This window comes from Pipistrellus kuhlii, unplaced genomic scaffold (assembly GCF_014108245.1).
Source record: "Pipistrellus kuhlii isolate mPipKuh1 unplaced genomic scaffold, mPipKuh1.p scaffold_m20_p_18, whole genome shotgun sequence".
Taxonomy (NCBI): Eukaryota; Metazoa; Chordata; class Mammalia; order Chiroptera; family Vespertilionidae; genus Pipistrellus; species Pipistrellus kuhlii.
In genome coordinates this window covers 25,749,347-25,767,927 of record NW_023425493.1, presented here as the reverse complement: position 1 = coordinate 25,767,927, position 18,581 = coordinate 25,749,347, and the positions used below count along the sequence as shown (strand labels likewise).

Genomic DNA, 18,581 nt, shown 5'->3' with positions numbered 1-18,581 from the left:
GAGGTGGAGAGAGGGATAGAGAGCTAGAAATGTCGATGTGAGAGAAACATCGACCAGCTGCCTCTTGCACACTCCCTACTGGGGATGTGCCCGCAACCAAGGTACATGCCCTTGACCGGAATCGAACCTGGGACCTTTCAGTCCGCAGACCGACGCTCTACCACTGAGCCAAACCGGTTTTGGCTGCATCTGCATTCTTTACCCTTGTGTGGCCTCCAAGTTGATAAATTGCCCAAGGTTTTAATAATTGGGAAACTGAGCTGAGCACAGATGGCAGTTGGTCTGGGAACTAACAGCGAAGTGGAGTTTTGAACTGTGTTGTATGACTTAGGTCAAGATTTAAACTCAAGAAATCCTGGGTACCCATTGAGATTTAATATCTAGAACCCCTGTTGGCTATTCCTCTCACTGAGCATGATCCACCCTAATCCTTGGGGAAATATTATAAACTTTTTGATTTGGAATTGCCCCATTCTGAGATTAAAGTTCTAGCTGGACCATGTTCAAGAATAGCATACCTGATTTTGGAAATTGTAGCTTCTTACCTCCCTTAGGATTTCAGAAACACTCTTAACAGCCCTCTTGAGAACCCCCAGTTCCCAGCCCCACAGAAGGTTGTCATCCCATTCCTCATCAACCTCTAAATTCATTTATTTTTATGTATTTGATTCCTTTTAGGAAGAAAATATCCACCCCCTTACAAGCATTTCTGGACGGCAGAGAGCTAATTTGGCCCAAGGCTGGGGGCTATGTTTTGTGTGTGTGTATAAATTTGCACTGAAGTCTTGTTTCAGAAACCAGACCACTGAGGAGAGCCTGCTGAGCTGAGGCCATGCCTGCGTGGCTTGGGGAAATGAGTTGGTGGATACCTTCTGGGCTTTTGAACTTGCCCTTCCCCCAGTTCCCTCTCCCCCATGTGTCTGACCCTGTCTTACCCATTTCGAGTTCAAGCGGTGCAGCACCTTCGAAGCATCAATGCACACACCTGCTGTTGCTTTTGTTTTCTGGAAGGCATGTAGTTTCAACTTGTAACAAAAATATTTGTAGTCTTCAATAAACTGTGGTATTTCTTTAGCTAACTCTGGCGTTCTTTCCGTGCATGTCTCTCTGGACACTAGGATCCAATGTTGTGCAGTGGATGAAGGGTGGAGGGTGGCCTTTTCAATCAAACTCCAGCATAGCCAAAGAACTGGTAACTTGAGTATGGTGATTTTATGAAGGTGGGGGAGGGGAAACAGTCTCCGTTTCCAGCCTGTTGATTGGTTGGTAAAGAAAGTTATTTGTAGAAAATCCCTGATTCTCCATGCTCATTATAGCTCTTCACTTTTCATTAGATCTTCCCCTTGCCTCTAACATAAGCAGAGGGGAAGGAAAAGAGGTTTAGTGTCATGTCACGGTAAAAGATAGAAGAGATGGTGTTCAGAGCTGTTGTTGGGGAAGTATCTCCAAGATTTAATTCCCACATTTGGTTCCCTCAGGCCAAGTGGCTGGTTGAGATCTGATAGAGTTTTGAGGGACCAGCTAGTTGATGACTCCGGCTGTGGAAAATGCTAGCCTGGAGCATTGTTCTTAGTCCCTTCAGGGATTGTGGATTATTAGTGTTTTGCACTTGTGGGTGTAGCTAATGATGTTTGGGAGAAGTTTGGTTAGATATCTTTGATTATAGAAATTCTCAATCCCACTAGTACATCACCAGCCCTTTGTTTACACTTAACTTGCACAGGGAGACCACCATGCTTGGTTAATTGGAAACCCCAATATTACTTTCCTTCTTCCTAGCCCTTTGGAGTAATTTTGTCCTGGGGATGTAACCAACTTTCCAAGGGAGAGAGTTGGTTCTTGGTCTCCTCCCTGTTGTCCACATGGTGTTAATATGATTATAGAAGGGAATTTTGACTCTTGGAAGGAAAACAAGAGAACTCAAGCCTGAGGAGCTTTCTAATAATTGGTAAAGGGTTGGTAGGGACCTCTAATGCTTACACTGAAGCTATTATGGCAACTACAAGGAGAAATCTCTTTCTCCCCCCTCCCCCTGTATTTCCAGTCCCTTTGGTCAATATCCAACTTAAAGCCTCTGGACTATAAGCTGGTTTTTAGCTAGTCCAGCCTCTGAAAAAAATGAGACCAAGTAGGGACACATTGAAACTAAATTGCTCCTTACCACCCAGTCTGAGAGTCAAGATAGCCATTTCTTCCATTTGTGTGGGATGACCAAGGAGTGTCAGCAAGCTGTTTTGAGTCTTTGCAGTAAAATTCATCTCATTTTCCTAAAACATGTTCTACTTATATCCTGTCTATTACACTTTACTCAAACCTTCCATACAAACCTCATCAGCTTAGCTTTTTCCATACAAAAAAATAAGCTAGTTTTTTCAAGTTACTGGTGATTTACCAGATGGGCTCCTGGGATTTGAAAAAAAGGGAAAGGGAAGAAAACTCAATCACGTTATATTGCCCCTGCCTTTTACTTTTGTGCCCAGAAAGTATAGTTGATACTTTGGACACGGGGGAGTATTTTCTCATGCTTGCTTTCTGTAGTTCTGTTCTTTTTCCTAGTTGGTGTTTGCTCCTCCCTGGAACTATCTGGACTTGTGGGAGGGGTTTCCAGGTTAAGAGGCCACTTCTATTGGGAAGATTCTAAAGTGGCTGTCTAAGGTGGGCTTAACTTTTGATGGCTGCGTTTGTCCTAGACATTGGGAGGATTTGGGTTCTGCAGTTTGAAGGGGGATTGCTGCTGAATTGCGGGTGAATGGAGGATTCTTCATTTGTGATTTGGTCACTTCAGTACAGTGTTTCTAAAAAAACTCTTCTATCAGAGTAATCCTAACAGCAAAGGAGAAGGCTCCAAGGACATAGACTGAAATACAAAGTTCTTCTGGAGTTTCATTTTATCTCCATTCATGAGAACTAATATATCTTTTAAAATCATGCTTTAAGTTCCTAGTTAAATTTGAGTTACTTTACCTCAAATCTTCGCGTATAATTTTAGTAAGGTAAGATGCTGGATTAGCTTACCTGATGGCTTTTTTTCCCCTCTAACCTTGACCTTTTGCCCCAGGAGGTAGACTATGTGGAGTATAAATTAAAATGAAGAATTGTATTACTTTGGCTTCCTTTAAGTTGTAGTGGTGGTAACGAGTTTTTCAAAAGGAAACATGCAAGTTGTTAAGAGTATGGATTGAAGCCTTTATTTCATGGAGAAGCTAAAGTTGTAAACTAGAATAACATTTAGGTTTTGTGTTCCACCGAGACTGCAAGAGATAGCCTATTCCTATATGCCTTCATTACCCCCCTTCCTTAAAATGCGTAGATGGATCTTCATCTTTATGCCAACTCGTAAGTATACAGCCTAGAAGCTCCAAGATTGGAGAAACTGGGCTAAGTGAGCTGAAGCTCGGAGAATAAAAGTACTTTCGGAGGTGGAATTGAACTGCTTCTCTAGTACTTACCTTATGCTGTGAAAGCATGCATTTGAGCCCAAGAGTGTCTCTTCATGAACAGGAAAAGAGCCAGATTACCTGTCTTCTGGAGCAGGAATGAGTGAAGTCTGGTGGATTGATTTAAAAGGAACAATATAAGTGTAATACCTTCCTGTTGGGCTTTGCTACCGAGGTGTTTTGAAAGCTTACGTACTAGTGAGTTTTGGCTATTTCCTCTTGTCCCTCCAAAACCAACTCACCTCACTCACACACATATACTCAGCACACACCTGGAAAGGACAAGAGAACCCTTAGCTAGCCATTGTGTCATGAGCTCTTATCCCTCAAGACTGACCGGAAGCTGGAAAAACAGACCAAAATTCCCTTGCCGTGCTATAGCTAGAAAGACATCACATGTCACTCACCGCCTCCCAGGGAGGGGATCAGGCAGCTAGCTGAGCTAATCCTCCTCTATCTGTTTCCTCCTCCCTCAGGTGTATCAGTCACCTCCAGTAACACGGGCGTGCCAGACATCTCGGGTTCTGTGTACTCCAAAACCCAGGTAGGTGCCTGGCTCTGGATAGAAGTGGAAAAAGAGACAGACATAGAGAAGATAGAGTTGCATTGATAGAAGTGAGCAGGAACAGCCCTTAAACCTGTGAGCAGGTGTCAGGAAACCCATTCTACTAGAAAATGATTCATCTTTAGACTTTAGTTTCTCGAGGAAACTCAAATTCATCCTTCAGGGAGGGAGAGAACATATGAGAAATGCCATAGGAAGGTTGGAAAATTGCAATGTGTCATGTGATTGATTGTGTAACTGGTCCTTAACCTACACACAACCAACCTTTTCATAACTTTGAAAGAGAATGAATATGGAATGAAGGAAGATAAGTTCATTCCCTTCTTTGTAAGTATATCTACAGTAAAGAGTGGGAAAGGAGTGGGCAAAGCCCGACTCAGTAAAGTGAAGCATTTGAATTATCCACAGGTTTGTATTTTGTTTTTCTCCCACCACCATAAATAAAGTTTGATACAAAGTATTAGGAGTTATGGTGGAGTGCTTCATGGCCAAGACTTTAAAGATAACTCAGCATTTCTTTTGGAAAAAAACCCATAGAGTACCTATAGCTACCCAACACGAGAGAGAGGAGTGCTAAGGAGTAATCAGCAGATTTCACTATGTTTGTATATGACAGGTTTTACACAGTGCTTTCACATCCAGCCTCATTTTGTCCTTAAAACTAAGAGGTCGATAAGCATCATTTTATATATGAGAAAACAGGCTCAGAGTAGTTTTCTCAGGATCACACAGCTATTAAAGCACAGAGCCGAGACTGAGACTTGAATATCTGACTTCAGGTGCAGCATTCCTTCTGTGACACCATGCTGCTTTTTGAGGGTGGGAGAGCTTGGGCTCCAATCCTAAGGATTCATTTGCTGATCCCTTTTACTCTCTCCTCCCATTCTCCTGGATAGCAATCTTTTGAGAAACAAGGTTTTCATTCCGGTACTCCTGCTGCCTCCTTCAGCTTGCCTTCAGCCCTAGGAAGTGGGGGGCCCATCAATCCAGCCACAGCTGCTGCCTACCCACCTGCCCCCTTTATGCACATTCTGACCCCCCATCAGCAGCCGCATTCGCAGATCCTCCACCATCACCTACAGCAGGATGGCCAGGTAATAGCCCTCCCTCTCTCCTTCCTCTTCCTCTTCCTTCTTATCCCTTAAAACTGCCTTCCCTTTCCTTTTCTTACCCTTCCTCACCACCACCTCCACCCGATCCTCCCCAGCGCCAGCCATGGGCACACAGCACATTACAGACACAAGCGCACATAACACAAGTGGCCGGCAAAGGAGATGTCAGAGAAGGGGCCAGACTGAAACCTAATTCTGCCCAATTCCTTTGGTGCCTTTCTCCTCCAACTCCTCCCATATCACAGTTTTCCTCATCCCATCAGACCTGGGTCACACCTTCCCTCTTACCTCTCCCAGCCCTCCCCCTTCCCTCACATTATAGCTTTCCCTTCTAACAATGGTGGAGTTCTATTGTCAAAGTTTGTCCCTTTATTTTCCATATATCCTGGTTCTGCCTCAGCTACCATATTTGCAGATGATTCTCTGTTACCAGCGCCAGCAGGAGGAGCAGGTAATGAAACTGAATGATATGCTTGAACCCACTCCTTTTCAGTCCCCATTACACCTCCACAGCCTTAGGGAATTTGAGAAAAGTTTGCACGATCACAAATCGGGATACACAAACATATAAACACCTTGCTGAGCTCTCTGGCCTCCCATTCCTCTCTTGTCCTCCCCTCCTCAATGCCCTCTTTCTTTCTGCCCTTCCCCAACTCTGGGAACACTTGGTTACTGGAATGGAAAGGATTCTTGAGGCAGCATCTGAAGCCTGGGGCCTCGAGACTGTCTCTCCACCTTGCCTACAATGGGCTCACAGATACGATACATGTGGCAGGGAGGGGAGCCAGGGGTGGTAAAGTGCCCTCCTCCACCGGAGGTGGCTGGGGAACTGGAATAAGAGCCTCTTGGCTCTCAAAGGCAGCTTCCCAAGTGAGGCCGTCCTGGGGATCAATGAGAAAGAAGTCATTTGTGATCACTCATCTCCAAGAGGCCATAATTCTCTCTAGAGAACTGCCTTTTCTCAGAGCAGGGGGATGAGGAGAGGAGAAGGTACAATTGAAAATGAGTAGAACTGATTCACTGTCTAATCTCTGAAAGTATCTTGCCCTCTTTTCATCTTTTCCCTATTTGAAGGGTTGGTTTGTGGTTTTTTGGGGGGATTTTTTGGTGCTTTTTGTGATTTGTTTTGTTTTGGTCAGAGGTGCTTTAGAAGCCATATAAATCAAATTTTCTGTGGTCGAGAAGCTTCAAAAGTTTCTAAGCAAGGGGAATGGGAAAGCAAGATGATTTCCACGTCTCCACCTGAAGTTGTCACAAATTTGTCACACTAACTAGACACCTTTTTCCTCCCCATCGTCCTCCCATTCCCCTGCAGACGGGCAGCGGGCAACGTAGCCAGACCAGCTCCATCCCGCAGAAGCCCCAGACCAACAAGTCTGCCTACAACAGCTACAGCTGGGGGGCCAACTGAGGCCCTGACCCTCTCTTCCTGGTCCCATCTTCCGGGAGGGCTTCTCAGCCTGGCAACTATGGAAACAGCGTCAGAGAGGAATGTGGAGGGGTTCCGCTGCCCCGCCCTCACCCCAGTGGCCCACCCCATGCCTCAGCTTCGTGTCTGTCCATTCCCATACCATCCCCACTCTGTTGTATGTATTATAGGATTTGTATTTTCACTCCCCCCTCCCCTTTCCTTTCCTCCTTCCCCCTTGCATTCAAGATTATGAAACTTTGCTGTGGGCCCTGCCCTTCCTTTTCCTCCTGTTCACCCTGGTGGTGTATGGGTGAGGTGGGGAGGGGGGAACCCCCAAATATATATCAGCCCAACAGCCCTATGTCTCCTCCTTTATTATTAGGAAGCAAAACAACAACAAAAAATGGCGTCATGAATATGAACAGCATTGTCAGATGGATTAGTTGAAGTGGGTTTTTTTTTGGTTTTTTTTTTTTGTACTGTGTCTTCAAATTTAATGGATTAATGTGTCTTGTATATATAAAAAGAAAACATCTACCTTCAGCCTCTGCCCATTCTTGCTCCGTCTAGGACATCCTCAGTCTCACGGATGACCAGCTTGGTGAATAAGTATTACTGTACCAACTGGGCCTCTTCTAGCAGGCCCCGAAGGCAGTGGAATAAAATGAAATCTTCATCCTTTAAGAACACCTCTGACCTTAATGACTTAGTACTGTGCCCTTGAGGGGATTCTCTTCCCTTCTCCCCTAAGAATTTCACAGCCTGTTGCCTGGAAAGAACCACCTCAAATCTTCATTTCCTTCAAAACCTGCTACATACACAGCAGATTTCAGGCAGAAAAGGGGAGTCGGGTAGGGTATCGGGTGGAAAGGGAGAGGATTAAGGAGGAGCTGAAAGAAATGCCTTTGTAAAGTCAAAGTATAATTCAGCTGAGTCCAAGCAAGTGAATTGGAAAGTAGGGCAACATGCACTGTGTGCTGGCAAAACTGAAGTTTGGGGCCACATTTTCCTATGAGTTCTTGCTGCTGGAGTGCTTTCCTTTTCCATAGCTATACCCAAACCCCTGAAAAGAAGTCTAGAGGAAGGCCAGGGGTGAGGTTGGGGCAGGGGTGTAGGAGGGAGAGGCTTTGAAAGCCATGAATGGTAGGGAAAGGCGGATACCTAGAGCCCCATATTATTTCTTCTCTTCCGAGACTCTTCACTAGATTTCCCTTGGTCTCTCACAAAGCACTTATTCTGCTGGTTGTAAAGCCTGCATAGAAAAAAGAATCCTTTATGGTAATGACAAGCTCCTTAACTGGAGAGAGGAGAATAATAAAGTGGGGAATTCAGTAAAGGAGTTTGATAAAATATTTTATCCATTCCACTTAGACTTCACTGAGGTCAGTCAAGAAACAGGTCCGAGGAAGGGGCAAGGTGGTTTCAGATGGAGGACTGGTCGTCCACGGATGTGGTGAACCGGCGGTGAGGGCGGGCGTGGGACCGTTTCATTTGTGCGGATGGGCGGCCGTCTGGCTGCTTTATCGGCACCAGAGATCCCTTTTGGGAGGGAAATACCTTATTGGGCCGGGTTGGTCGGCAAGAAGAATTGGCTTAGGAGACAGGTGATCGCTGGAAGATGAAAATTCAGGACTCCCACTACCAGGAAAAAAAACAAACTGCTGTTGCTGTGAAATGAAAGCCTTTCAAAGTTGAGAAGCCCGTCTGCCCCGCCCCCTCCGCGTCGGCTTACGGCCGTTTTACGACAGGGTGTCAGTCGCAGGTTTGCTTTCCGGCAGCTTGAGCTGACTCTTCGCCCAATTTCCGACGGCGTAGCGCAGGCTTCCCTCCCGGTGTGAATGGGCCTCCGGTGGGATTCGGAGGTTCGAGTCCCAATACGGGAATGAGCCTCTTTGATCTCTTTCGGGGCTTTTTCGGCTTTCCTGGACCTCGGAGGTGAGAATGGATCCGGGTCGGACAAGGGAGGGGGCGTCTTCTGAGGGGAGCTTGACCTCTGACACCCTGTAGTTGGAAAAACACCTTCTATATCTCCACTCCTTCAACTCCTGTGGAGAGAACAGAGGTCACAACATTGAACACTCACCCCGCGACAGTAACTAAGGCGGTCGTTAGGAGGAAAAGCAACAGCTTAAGCCTTTCTCCAATCCGGGGTGATGCAACAGAGTCTGGGCGAGGAGGAGTGTGGGGCTTGGGGGTAGAGGACAATGAGCATGTGAGCAGGACCCTGGGAGAAGGGAGGGGCTGGAGACCATGAAGGAAAGCCGAGGGGAGGTGTTTGGGAGGAGTCGCGACGGGATGACTACCTGATTAAAAACAGCACCCCGATGGCCAGTCTTCTGATCCTCACGCCAATTCCCCGGCCAACTGTTCTTGTAACACTTCGCCACCCACGAGTTGATATTATGGTTTAAGAAGTGAGTGTGACCAATCTGCCTCCACCCCAGACACAGAGACCCCTTTTTTGGAGGGATGACTCGAGATGAAGATGAGGATGAGGATGAAGAAGAAGGAGGAGCCGCCTGGGGCCCTGGGAGCCCGAGGTTTGAGGGTCCCCAGCCCCCTGAGGAATTTAGCTTCGGCTTCAGCTTCACCCCTGGAGGAGGGATGCGTTTCCACGATAACTTCGGCTTCGATGACCTAGTACGGGATTTTAATAGCATCTTCAGCGAGATGGGGGCCTGGACCTTGCCTTCCCGTCCTCCTGGTGTGTGGCTGCCCCTGAGGGAGAACCTGTGGTTTCTACTGGGTTGGTGGGTGAAATAAAGAGCCTGCAGAAAGTAGTTGGGGGGTGGGAGGTGTGAGGAGACTGATCATTTCAAGGGGGATTAAAAGATCCCAAGGCCTTTCCCTCTCCCAGCAGCCATATACACTTGCCGTCTTCCTGCAGAGCTTCCAGGTCCTGAGTCAGAGACACCTAGTGGGAGATTGCAGGAGGGACAGACGCTTCGGGACTCGATGCTTAAGTATCCAGACAGTCACCAACACAGGATCTTTGGGGGGGCCTTGGAGAGTGATACAAGAACTGACTCTCCAAAACCAGCACCAGGCTGGGGCTCCCAGAGACCTTTTCATAGGGTGAGTACATCTGAGCCTGAAATGGAAGCCTGTGGAGACCCCTAATAGAGGGCAAAAACTAAAATCCTTGTTGGAATCTAACAGACGTGGGTGAAATACTGGCCCCTCCTCTCCCCCCACTAAGTGTATTTATCTGTTTCCTATATTAAGCTTTTTGTAGTATTTTCTTTGGGGGGAATAGGAGTTCTGCTTTTTCGTAAAAAATACTGGTCTGTGAGATTCTTGGACAAGGCAGGATTATTGGGGGAGATCAGGAAAGTTAACAGATCATTAAGGCTTTTTTTTTATTATTATTTTTTTAATTTACCATCCCCACTTTTTTTTTTTAATATAGATATATTTTATTGATTTTTTTTTGCCCCCCTCCTTTCCTCCCATACATACCCTCCCTCCCCAGAGTTTTATGTCCATTGGTTGTACTTATATGCATGTACACAAGTCCTTTGGTTGATCTATTATCTCCCCCAGATCTTCCTCCCCTCCCCACTGTAATTTGACAGTCTGCCTGTTGCTTTACTGTCTCTAGGTTCATCAGTTTATAATGTTCTTTATCATCCACAAATGAGTGAGGTCATGTGGTGTTTCTCTTTCATTGATTGGCTTATTTCACTCAGCATGATGTTCTCCAATTCCATCCAGGTTGCTACAAATGATGAGAATTCCTTCTTTTTTATGGCAGCATAGTATTCCATTGTGTAGATGTACCATAGTTTTTGGATCCAATCATCTGCTGATGGGCACCTAGGCTGTTTCCAAATTCTGACTATTGTAGATTGTGCTGCTATGAACATAGGGGTGCATATATCCTTTCTGATTGGTGTTTCTAGTTTCTTGGGATATATTCCTAGAAGTGGGATTACTGGGTCAAATGGGGGTTCCATTTTCAGTTTGTTTTTTTAATCAATCTTTATTGTTCATATTATTACAAAGGTTCCTCATTTCTTCCCCCCTCCACTAGGTTTCCACCCCACCCTCCGCCCCCTCCCCCTCCCCCATTGTCCTCATCTATAGGTGCACAGTTTATGTTCAGTCTCTTCCTCCCTCCCTTTCCCCGATAGTAAATCCCTTTTCAGATAGTAAATCAGTTACTTAGCATTTTCTCATATCATTAATACCTCCACATGCCCAATGATACACTTCACACAAAAGACATTTCCAAATAGGCCCCACCCAAGGTACTCACAGATCAACACCCCCACGCTATACTAACTCAACACATCCAGATCTAAGCCTTCATCACTTGATTCAGCAGACCCTCAAGTTCCCACAAAAGTTTCCAGCCATGTCTGAGAGGCAGCCGTGGGGCAGGGGCAGGCGAGGAGCGAGCTGTTTCGGGCCTGGCTGCTCCGGGCCTGGCCCCTGTTGCTCTGGTTCATTCCACAACCAGCTGCTCCGGGTCTGGTCACTGCCGTTCCCGACCTAGTTGCTCTGGACTTGGCTGCTGCTGCTGCTCCGGGTCTGGCCGTACCCGACCCGGCTGCTCTGGGCCCGGCCTCTCCGGGCCTGGCCGCTCCCAGCCTGGCAGCTGCTGCTCCGGGCCTGGCCGCACCCAACCCGGCTGCTCCGGGCCTGGCAGCTCCCAGCCTGGCAGATGCTCCATTTTCAGTTTTTTGAGGAAACTCCACACTGTTCTCCACAGTGGTTGCACCAGTCTGCATTCCCACCAGCAGTGCACGAGGGTTCCTTTTTCTCCGCAACCTCGCCAACACTTGTCGTTTGTTGACTTGTTGATGTTGGCCATTCTGACAGGATGGTACCGCATTGTTGTTCTGATTTGCACCTCTCGGACAATTAGTGACTTTGAGCATGTTGTCATGTGCCTTTTGGCCTGCCTTCTGTCTTCTTTTGAAAATATTCTATTTAGGTCCATTGCCCATTTTTTAATTGGATCATTCATCTTCCTTTTATTTAGTTGTATAAGCTGTCTGTAAATGTTGGAGATTAAACCTTTATCAGTGGTATTATTTGCAAATATGTTCTCCCACACCGTAGGCTTTCTTGTTGTTTTGTTGATGGTTTCTTTTGCCGTAAAAAAGCTTTTTATGCCGAGACTAGTTTGGCTCAATGGATAGAGCATCGGCTTGGGGACTGAAAGGTCCCGGGTTCGATTCCGGTCAAGGGCATGTACCTTGGTTGCGGGCATACCCCCAGTAGGGGGTGTGCAAGAGGCAGCTGATCGATGACTCTCTCTCTCATCGATGTTTCTAACTCTCTATCTCTCTCCCTTCCTCTCTGTACAAAATCAATAAAATATGTTTTAAAAATAAATAAATAAATAAATAAATAAATAAATAAATAAATAAAGGACCATCCTTTTAAAAAAAAAAAAGAAAAGAAAAAAGCTTTTTATTTTGATGTAGTCCCATTTATTTATTTTCTCTTTAGCTTCCATTGCCCTAGGGGCAGTATCAGTGAAGAAGTTCTTTTGGCATACGTCTGAGATTTTGCTGCCTGTGGATGCTTCTAGTATTTTTAAGGTTTCCCGTCTGATGTTTAAGTCCTGTATCCATTTTGAGTTTATTTTTGTGAATGGTGTAAGTTGGCGATCTAGTTTCATTCTTTTGCATGTGTCTGTCCAAATTTCCCAACACCATTTATTGAAGAAACTATCTTGACTCCATTGTATATTTGTGCCTCCTTTGTCAAATATTAATTGAGCATATTGATTTGGGTTGATATCTGGGTTCTCGATTCTATTCCATTGATCTATATGTCTGTTCTTGTGCCAGTACCAGGCTGTTTTGAGAACAGTGGCTTTGTAATATAGTTTGAAGTCTGGTATTGAGATCCCTCCTACTTTACTCTTCTTTCTCAGGATTGCTGTGGCTATTCTGGGTCTTTTATTGTTCCAAATGAACTTTTGGAGAGTTCTTTCTAGGTCAGTGAAATATGCCGTTGGTATTTTAATGGGGAGTGCATTGAACCTATAGATTGCTTTAGGAAGTATGGACATTTTGATGATGTTGATTCTACCAATCCATGAACATGGTATGTTCTTCCATCTCCTTACATCTTCCTCTATCTCTTTTTTCAGTGTTGTGTAGTTTTCCGCAAATAGGTCCTTTACTTCCTTAGTTAAATTTATTCCTAGGTATCTTAATTTTTTTGGTGCGATGGTAAATGGAATTGCTTTTTTAGCCTCTGTTTCTGTAGTTTCACTGTTGGTGTATAGAAATGCCATGGATTTCTTGGCATTAATTTTGTATCCTGCTACATTGCCAAATTCATTTATTAAGTCAATTAGTTTTTTAATGGAGTCTTTGGGTTTTTTATACCATCCCCACTTTTATTTTTATTTTTTCAATCCTCAAGGATATGTCTTTATTGACTTGAGAGGTGGGGGGAGAGAAAGGGAGAGGAACATCTATACTGGTAGGTTGCCACTGCACACATCCTGATGGGGGAATCAAACCTGCAATCTGGGTATGTGACCTGACCCAGAATCATTGCAGAGGATGACACTCCAGCCAACTGAGCCGCACCAGCTAGGGCAGAAAGGCTTTTTTTTTTTTTTTTTTTTTTTTTTTTTTTTTTGTAGAAGGATACATAAAACAGCTAGGAAAGAGGGAGAATGAGTAAATAAAGCGATCTTGGATAGGATTCTCTCTTCTGGGGAGAGGTGGTTTTGGAACTTGGGAATATTTTGGGTCAGGTGACTCCTCAAGTTTCAGATTGAAAGATGTCATTTCGTCTCCTTTGGCTTCTTCTGCAGTTTGATGACATGTGGCCTGTGACCCCCCCTTCGAGAGCCAAAGAGGACAAGGGTGAGTCTGGAGAGGACATTCGCCCGCCCGCTGCTGTTCTTCAGAAGTTTTCTCCCTCAAGTTTCTTCCTGACACGCTGGTTCCTTCTTTCCCTTAGACTCTTTCTTTCCTGTTTCTTCTCTCTGTCCTCCTAGATCTTGATTCCCAGGTTTCCCAGGAGGGCCTTGGCCCAGTTCTGCAGCCCCAGCCCAAATCCTATTTCAAGAGTGTCTCTGTGACCAAGATCACCAGGCCAGATGGGGTGAGTTGGGGAGAGGGGTAAAAGGAACTGTGGCTAAGGATGTTTTGGACAGAGGGATCTTTGTCAAGAAACCAGGACCTCACCTTTAGGGATGCTGAGGATATTTGTGGGGCTTTCCCTTGTAGACAGTAGAGGAACGCCGGACTGTGGTGGATAGTGAGGGCCGAACAGAAACCACAGTAACCGTTCAAGAAGCAGATGGCAGTCCTAGAGAGGGTAAGTGAGGAGTGGGAATCAAAGTGATCCATCTTTTAATTCCTTGGAAAAGGAAAACCCGTACTCTTCTACCTTTTAATATTATTCCCATCCTTTGCCTCTGCCTTGCCTCTTAGGGTGTCTGTGTTTCACTCTCTTTCTTAGGTCCAGAAACACCAACAGCTTCAGCTCTGGATGATGCCTTTTCCATCCTGGATTTATTCCTAGGTCGGTGGTCCCGGTCCCGGTCCCAGTAGCCTTGTTAACCCTCAGAGGCCTTCATGTTCTCCCACCTCCCACCCTTTTCTCACCATCAATGGGCTCAGCTTCTCCTGCCACCTCAGGGCCTTGGTGTGTGGAACAGTGAGTTGGGGGCATGTCAGTATGTCATTCATGCAAACTGACCAATAAAACTTTTATTTATGCTAATTTCTTGGTCTTGGTTTTATTAAGGATGTTGCACTTTCTAGCACCATCCAGGGTTTCCTAAATTATCTTGACCTAAAATCTTCTCCTTGTTTCTTAATTTTTTGTTCTACTTCCAAAACTTGATTAATTACAGTTTATCTATCATATAAGTAAAGATCAGGTACCAGTAGAAAATAATTTTCCTCTTGGAGGAGATAGGATATGTAGAGATAATCCCAAGAGAATTTCCAGACATGGATGCATCAGATTCCAAAAAAAGCAAGAGAGCTTGGAATTGTAGGGGAAACTGCTTCCCTTGGTGAGGGAGCACTATGATTGTGTAGCTCATGGGATCATTTAAGGACCTACGTGGGCAAATATTTCTTCCTTTACTGGTATACAATCAAACCTCAGTTCTCAAACATCTTCCATCTTGAACAATTCACTTCTCAACCTGACAACTCTTTCATGCTGATATGATCAGTGACGTGTCTCTCAAGCTACAAAGGAGAGAATTATCAAGTATGAGTCAGTTTACCGCTAAAATTCGGCTTGTTAACATCTCAAGAAATTGTGCTGTGTTTTGGGTTTTTTTGCTTTTGTTGCTGCTTATTATTAAATTTTTATTTTTTTAATGTACATTTCATTTCCTTTTTGTTAAACTTTCATGTACATTTCATGTCCTTTTTTTTTAATATGTTTATAGATTAAATAGCACATCAGACATATACTGTATATAAGAGATTAAAATGGTATAATTGGAGATCTGGAACCAATTAATTCACTTTACATTATTTCTAATGGGAAACAATGATTTGGTTTTTGAACAACCTTTCAGAATGAGTTAAGTTCAAGAACCGAGGTTCTACTCTACTAAACATTATATTTAATGGTGCTTTTCCAACTAAGATTAGAAATACAAGATATCTGCTCTTACCACTGCTATTCAACATTGTACTGAAGGTTCTAGCTAGAGAAGGACATGGTATGGAAAGGAAGAAGTAGAACTGTATTTATAGGTACCATGAGCTTATGTATAGAAAAAAATACATAAGGAATCAATAACAAAAAAATTGCTAGTAGCACCCAGCCGATGTGGTTCAGTGGTTAAGCATCAACTCATAAACCATGGTTCAGGAACATGCCCAGGTTGCAGGCTTGAACCCAGTAGGGGATGTGCAGGAGGCAGCCAATCAGTGATTCTCTTTCATCATTGATGTTTCTATCTCTCCCTCTCCCTTCCTCTCTCTGAAATGCATGGGGTGGGGGGGGGCAGGAGGGAACATATGTAATATTTTCAATAGTAAAGATTTAATTTTTTAAAAAGACTACTCCTATAGGTCCATTGACATCTCATCCTCAAACCTTCTTGTCCTTGATCTTCACTTTGAAGATAAGTGGAGGCTATTTGATTTCTATCCTCGATTAATGTAATCAATTCCCAGGTCTACATACATTACCTGTTAAGGACCTTGTCTTTCCACACCAAGTGAATGACCAGATGTTCTGTCCACATCTCTTCACTGGGAGGATTTTCCCTCACCACTGGGGTTGCAATGTGGCAGTAATATTTGACTTTTATCTGCATACCATGCTTACACTTTTTCCTTCTCTGATTCCCCCTCCCAAGGATCCTTGCTATGGACTGAATATGTCCTGCCCCCCCAATTCATCTGTTGAAACTTAGTCTCCAATGGGATGGTATTTTGAGGTAGGGCCTTTGGGAGGTGATTTGGTCAGGAATCAGATTAGTTCTCGGATAAAAGAGACCCAAGAGCGGAAACCAGTTCAGTGGATAGATTGTTGGCCTGCAGACTGAGGAGTCCCAGGTTCAATTCCGGTCAAGGACATGTACATTGGTTGCGGGCACATCCCCGGTGGGGGGTGTGCAGGAGGCAGCTGGTCGATGTTTCTCTCTCATCAATGGTTCTAGCTTTCTATCCCTCTCCCTTCCTCTCTGTAAAATATCAATAAAATATATTTAAAAAGAGAGAGAGACCCAAGAGAGCTCTCTCGCCTCTATGGCCGTGTGAGGACCCAGCGAGAAGATGGCTGTCTATGAATCAGGAAGTGAGCCTTCACCAACCACTAAATCTGTTGGCCCCTTGATCTTGGACTTCCCAACCTACAAGCTATGAGAGATCGTTTCTGTTTTTATAAGTCTGTGGTATTTTGTTGTGCCTACCTGAGTGGACTAAAACCATCCCCAAAAGGGTTATAGGTTTGAGCAGAGGAAGAGGTGCCAGGGTAAGATGTGAATGATATGAGAGTCTGGGCCACTGGCTTTTCAGCTTCCCAAAGATGCCACTTGCGTACAAAAATGTGTTCTGCCTGGGCCCGGCCTTCCTGATGACATGGAGGGCCTGACAGGGTTCAGTTTGTGAGGGGCAATTCTGGCTATTCGGTCATTTGATGAACAGGAGTCAATTGCTCTGTCTTTTTAAATATATTTTATTGATTTTTTACAGAGAGGAAGGGAGAGAGATAAATAGAAGCATTGAGAGAGAAACATTGATCAGCTGCCTCCTGCACACCCCCTACTAGGGATGTGCCCACAACCAAGGTACATTCCTTTGACTGGAATGGAAGCCGGGACCCTTGACTCCACAGGCCAACATTGTATCCACTGAGCCAAACCGGTTAGGGCAATTGCTCTGTCTTTATTGGAACTCAATCACACTCCAAGAATTGCTTTTCAAATGGTATGTCTTTCTCTACCATTTCCCATGGCTTTGCTCCAGAGCTGTAGGGGTCTACATTAGGGCTTGCCAAACCATCTTTTCCTCCCACGGCTATCTTAGTCTCATAAGGTGTGTGGGGTCCATATGGCTGCAGAGATTTATTTTACTTTTTGTCCCACTTCAAAGTTGACAGCCTTTAGTGTCAGCTAGTAAATTGGTCAGAGTTGTATTCTATCTCTCTTTTTAAATCCTCACCAGAGGATACTTTTCCATTGATTTTCAGAGAGAAGGGAAGGGAAGGGGAGAGACAGAGAAAAACATCCATGTAAGAGACAGTCCATAGCTTGTCTCCCATACACACCCAACCAGTCCAGGAATCTAGCCTGCAGCAGAGATATGTGCTCATGACTGGAATTGAACCTGGGATCATTCAGTCTGCTGCCTAACACTCTATCTACTGAGCCAAACCAGCTAGGGCTGGATGTACACTTTGGTTAATTTTATGGTAAATCACTGCCTCCTGCCATGATCTATTCCATTTTTGTAGGAGCCAAGCTATGGGTATAAAAGGGGCCACCTCTCCTGTAGTCTTTTTTTTTTTTTTTTTTTTTTTTCCAGAGAGGAAGAGAGACAGAGAGAGAGAGAGAAACATCAATAATGAGAGAGAATCATTGATCAGCTGCCTCTTGCTTGCCCCCCATTGGAGAGTGAGCCTGCAACCCAGGCATGTGTCCTAGTCAGGAATCTAACTATGACCTCCTGGTTCATAGGTCAAAGGTCAACTTCTGAGCCTGCCTGGGCTCTCGTGTAAGTCTTTGAGGGTGGTGCTAATCTCTTCCATTTTTCCTAGGATATGGCAGTTTTAGATTTTTATTATTTTGGTGTGGAGCAGTTTCAGGCTTCCACTTGGCCTTCATTACTTGCTCCATAAGTCCAAAACCCAACATCAAAAGATATCCATTTCAATTGCATGATATATGTGTATATGGGGCAGTGACTACGGGGTGGATCCATGAGTTAGGACTCCATTGATTATCTGAGCCCTATATGCCCCGACTCTTAACAAAGGACCATGTATAACTTTGGGTTGTCAACTATCAGTGTTAATTCAGATCCTTTGACCAAAAATCCTCAAAAGGTCTGAGGATTCTCCCTTTTTTTCAATATGGTCATCAACACAAATTACTTGTCCTGGCATTTTTACCTTCCTTAGTGTGGGCCATCGTTTTCTCCAAACCTAGGACCATCCTAGAGGTGTATTCATCCCGTATTCATATTCCAGGGATCTTGCCAGAGTTTAAATCCTACGTCACAGGAGAGTGCTCCTAGATCAATAACTTTTTCCATATTTAGCTTTATGTCCCACCTCCTTTGATCCAGCACTCTGGGTATCCAGTTCCATGTACAGTGTTACCAAATTCTGCAGGTACAAACACATTAGCCAGCATATATTCCTTCTCTTAGTGCGTCAGACAGCCTCTTTGGAGCTTTTCTAGAATTTTTAAAAATATATATTTTATTGATTTTTTTACAGAGAGGAAGGGAGAGGGACAGAGAGTTAGAAACATCGATCAGCTTCTTCCTGTACACCCCCCAGTGGGGATGTGTCTGCAACCAAGGTACATGCCCTTGTCCAGAATCGAATCTGGGACCCCTCAGTCCACAGGCCGACGCCCTATCCCCTGACCCAAA

At 44.7% G+C, this 18,581-nt stretch overlaps 2 protein-coding genes across 28 annotated transcripts in view; both read left to right on the top strand.

The window, feature by feature from the left end:
* The window catches only part of UBAP2L (ubiquitin associated protein 2 like), a 47,402-nt gene extending 40,193 nt beyond the window's left edge, over nt 1-7,209 (top strand). For 8 of the 26 annotated variants that reach the window (XM_045583366.1, XM_045583363.1, XM_036441694.2 and 5 more), the window contains one exon: nt 679-1,074. In XM_045583366.1, coding sequence (XP_045439322.1) covers nt 679-728 — 50 coding nt within the window. In that variant the 3' untranslated portion in view covers nt 729-1,074. Of the gene's footprint in view, nt 1-678; nt 1,075-3,913; nt 3,982-4,898; nt 5,097-5,514; nt 5,566-6,429; nt 7,069-7,095 lie in introns of those variants that run through there. The other 18 variants (XM_045583357.1, XM_045583351.1, XM_045583350.1 and 15 more) reach the window with 6 other exon arrangements.
* Nucleotides 7,210-8,207: 998 nt separating this feature from the next.
* Nucleotides 8,208-14,229, top strand: HAX1 (HCLS1 associated protein X-1). Of its 2 annotated transcripts, none has more exons than XM_036441758.1 (7): nt 8,208-8,460; nt 8,970-9,229; nt 9,413-9,600; nt 13,313-13,364; nt 13,499-13,605; nt 13,731-13,821; nt 13,966-14,229. In XM_036441758.1, exons 1-7 carry the CDS (start codon nt 8,408-8,410, stop codon nt 14,055-14,057), a joined length of 843 nt encoding a protein of 280 aa, XP_036297651.1. In that variant the 5' UTR covers nt 8,208-8,407; the 3' UTR covers nt 14,058-14,229. The 2 variants fall into 2 exon arrangements, with proteins under 2 accessions (XP_036297651.1, XP_045439324.1); XM_045583368.1 differs by having other exon boundaries at nt 8,295-8,460; nt 9,386-9,600.
* The last annotated feature ends 4,352 nt before the right edge of the window (nt 14,230-18,581 follow it).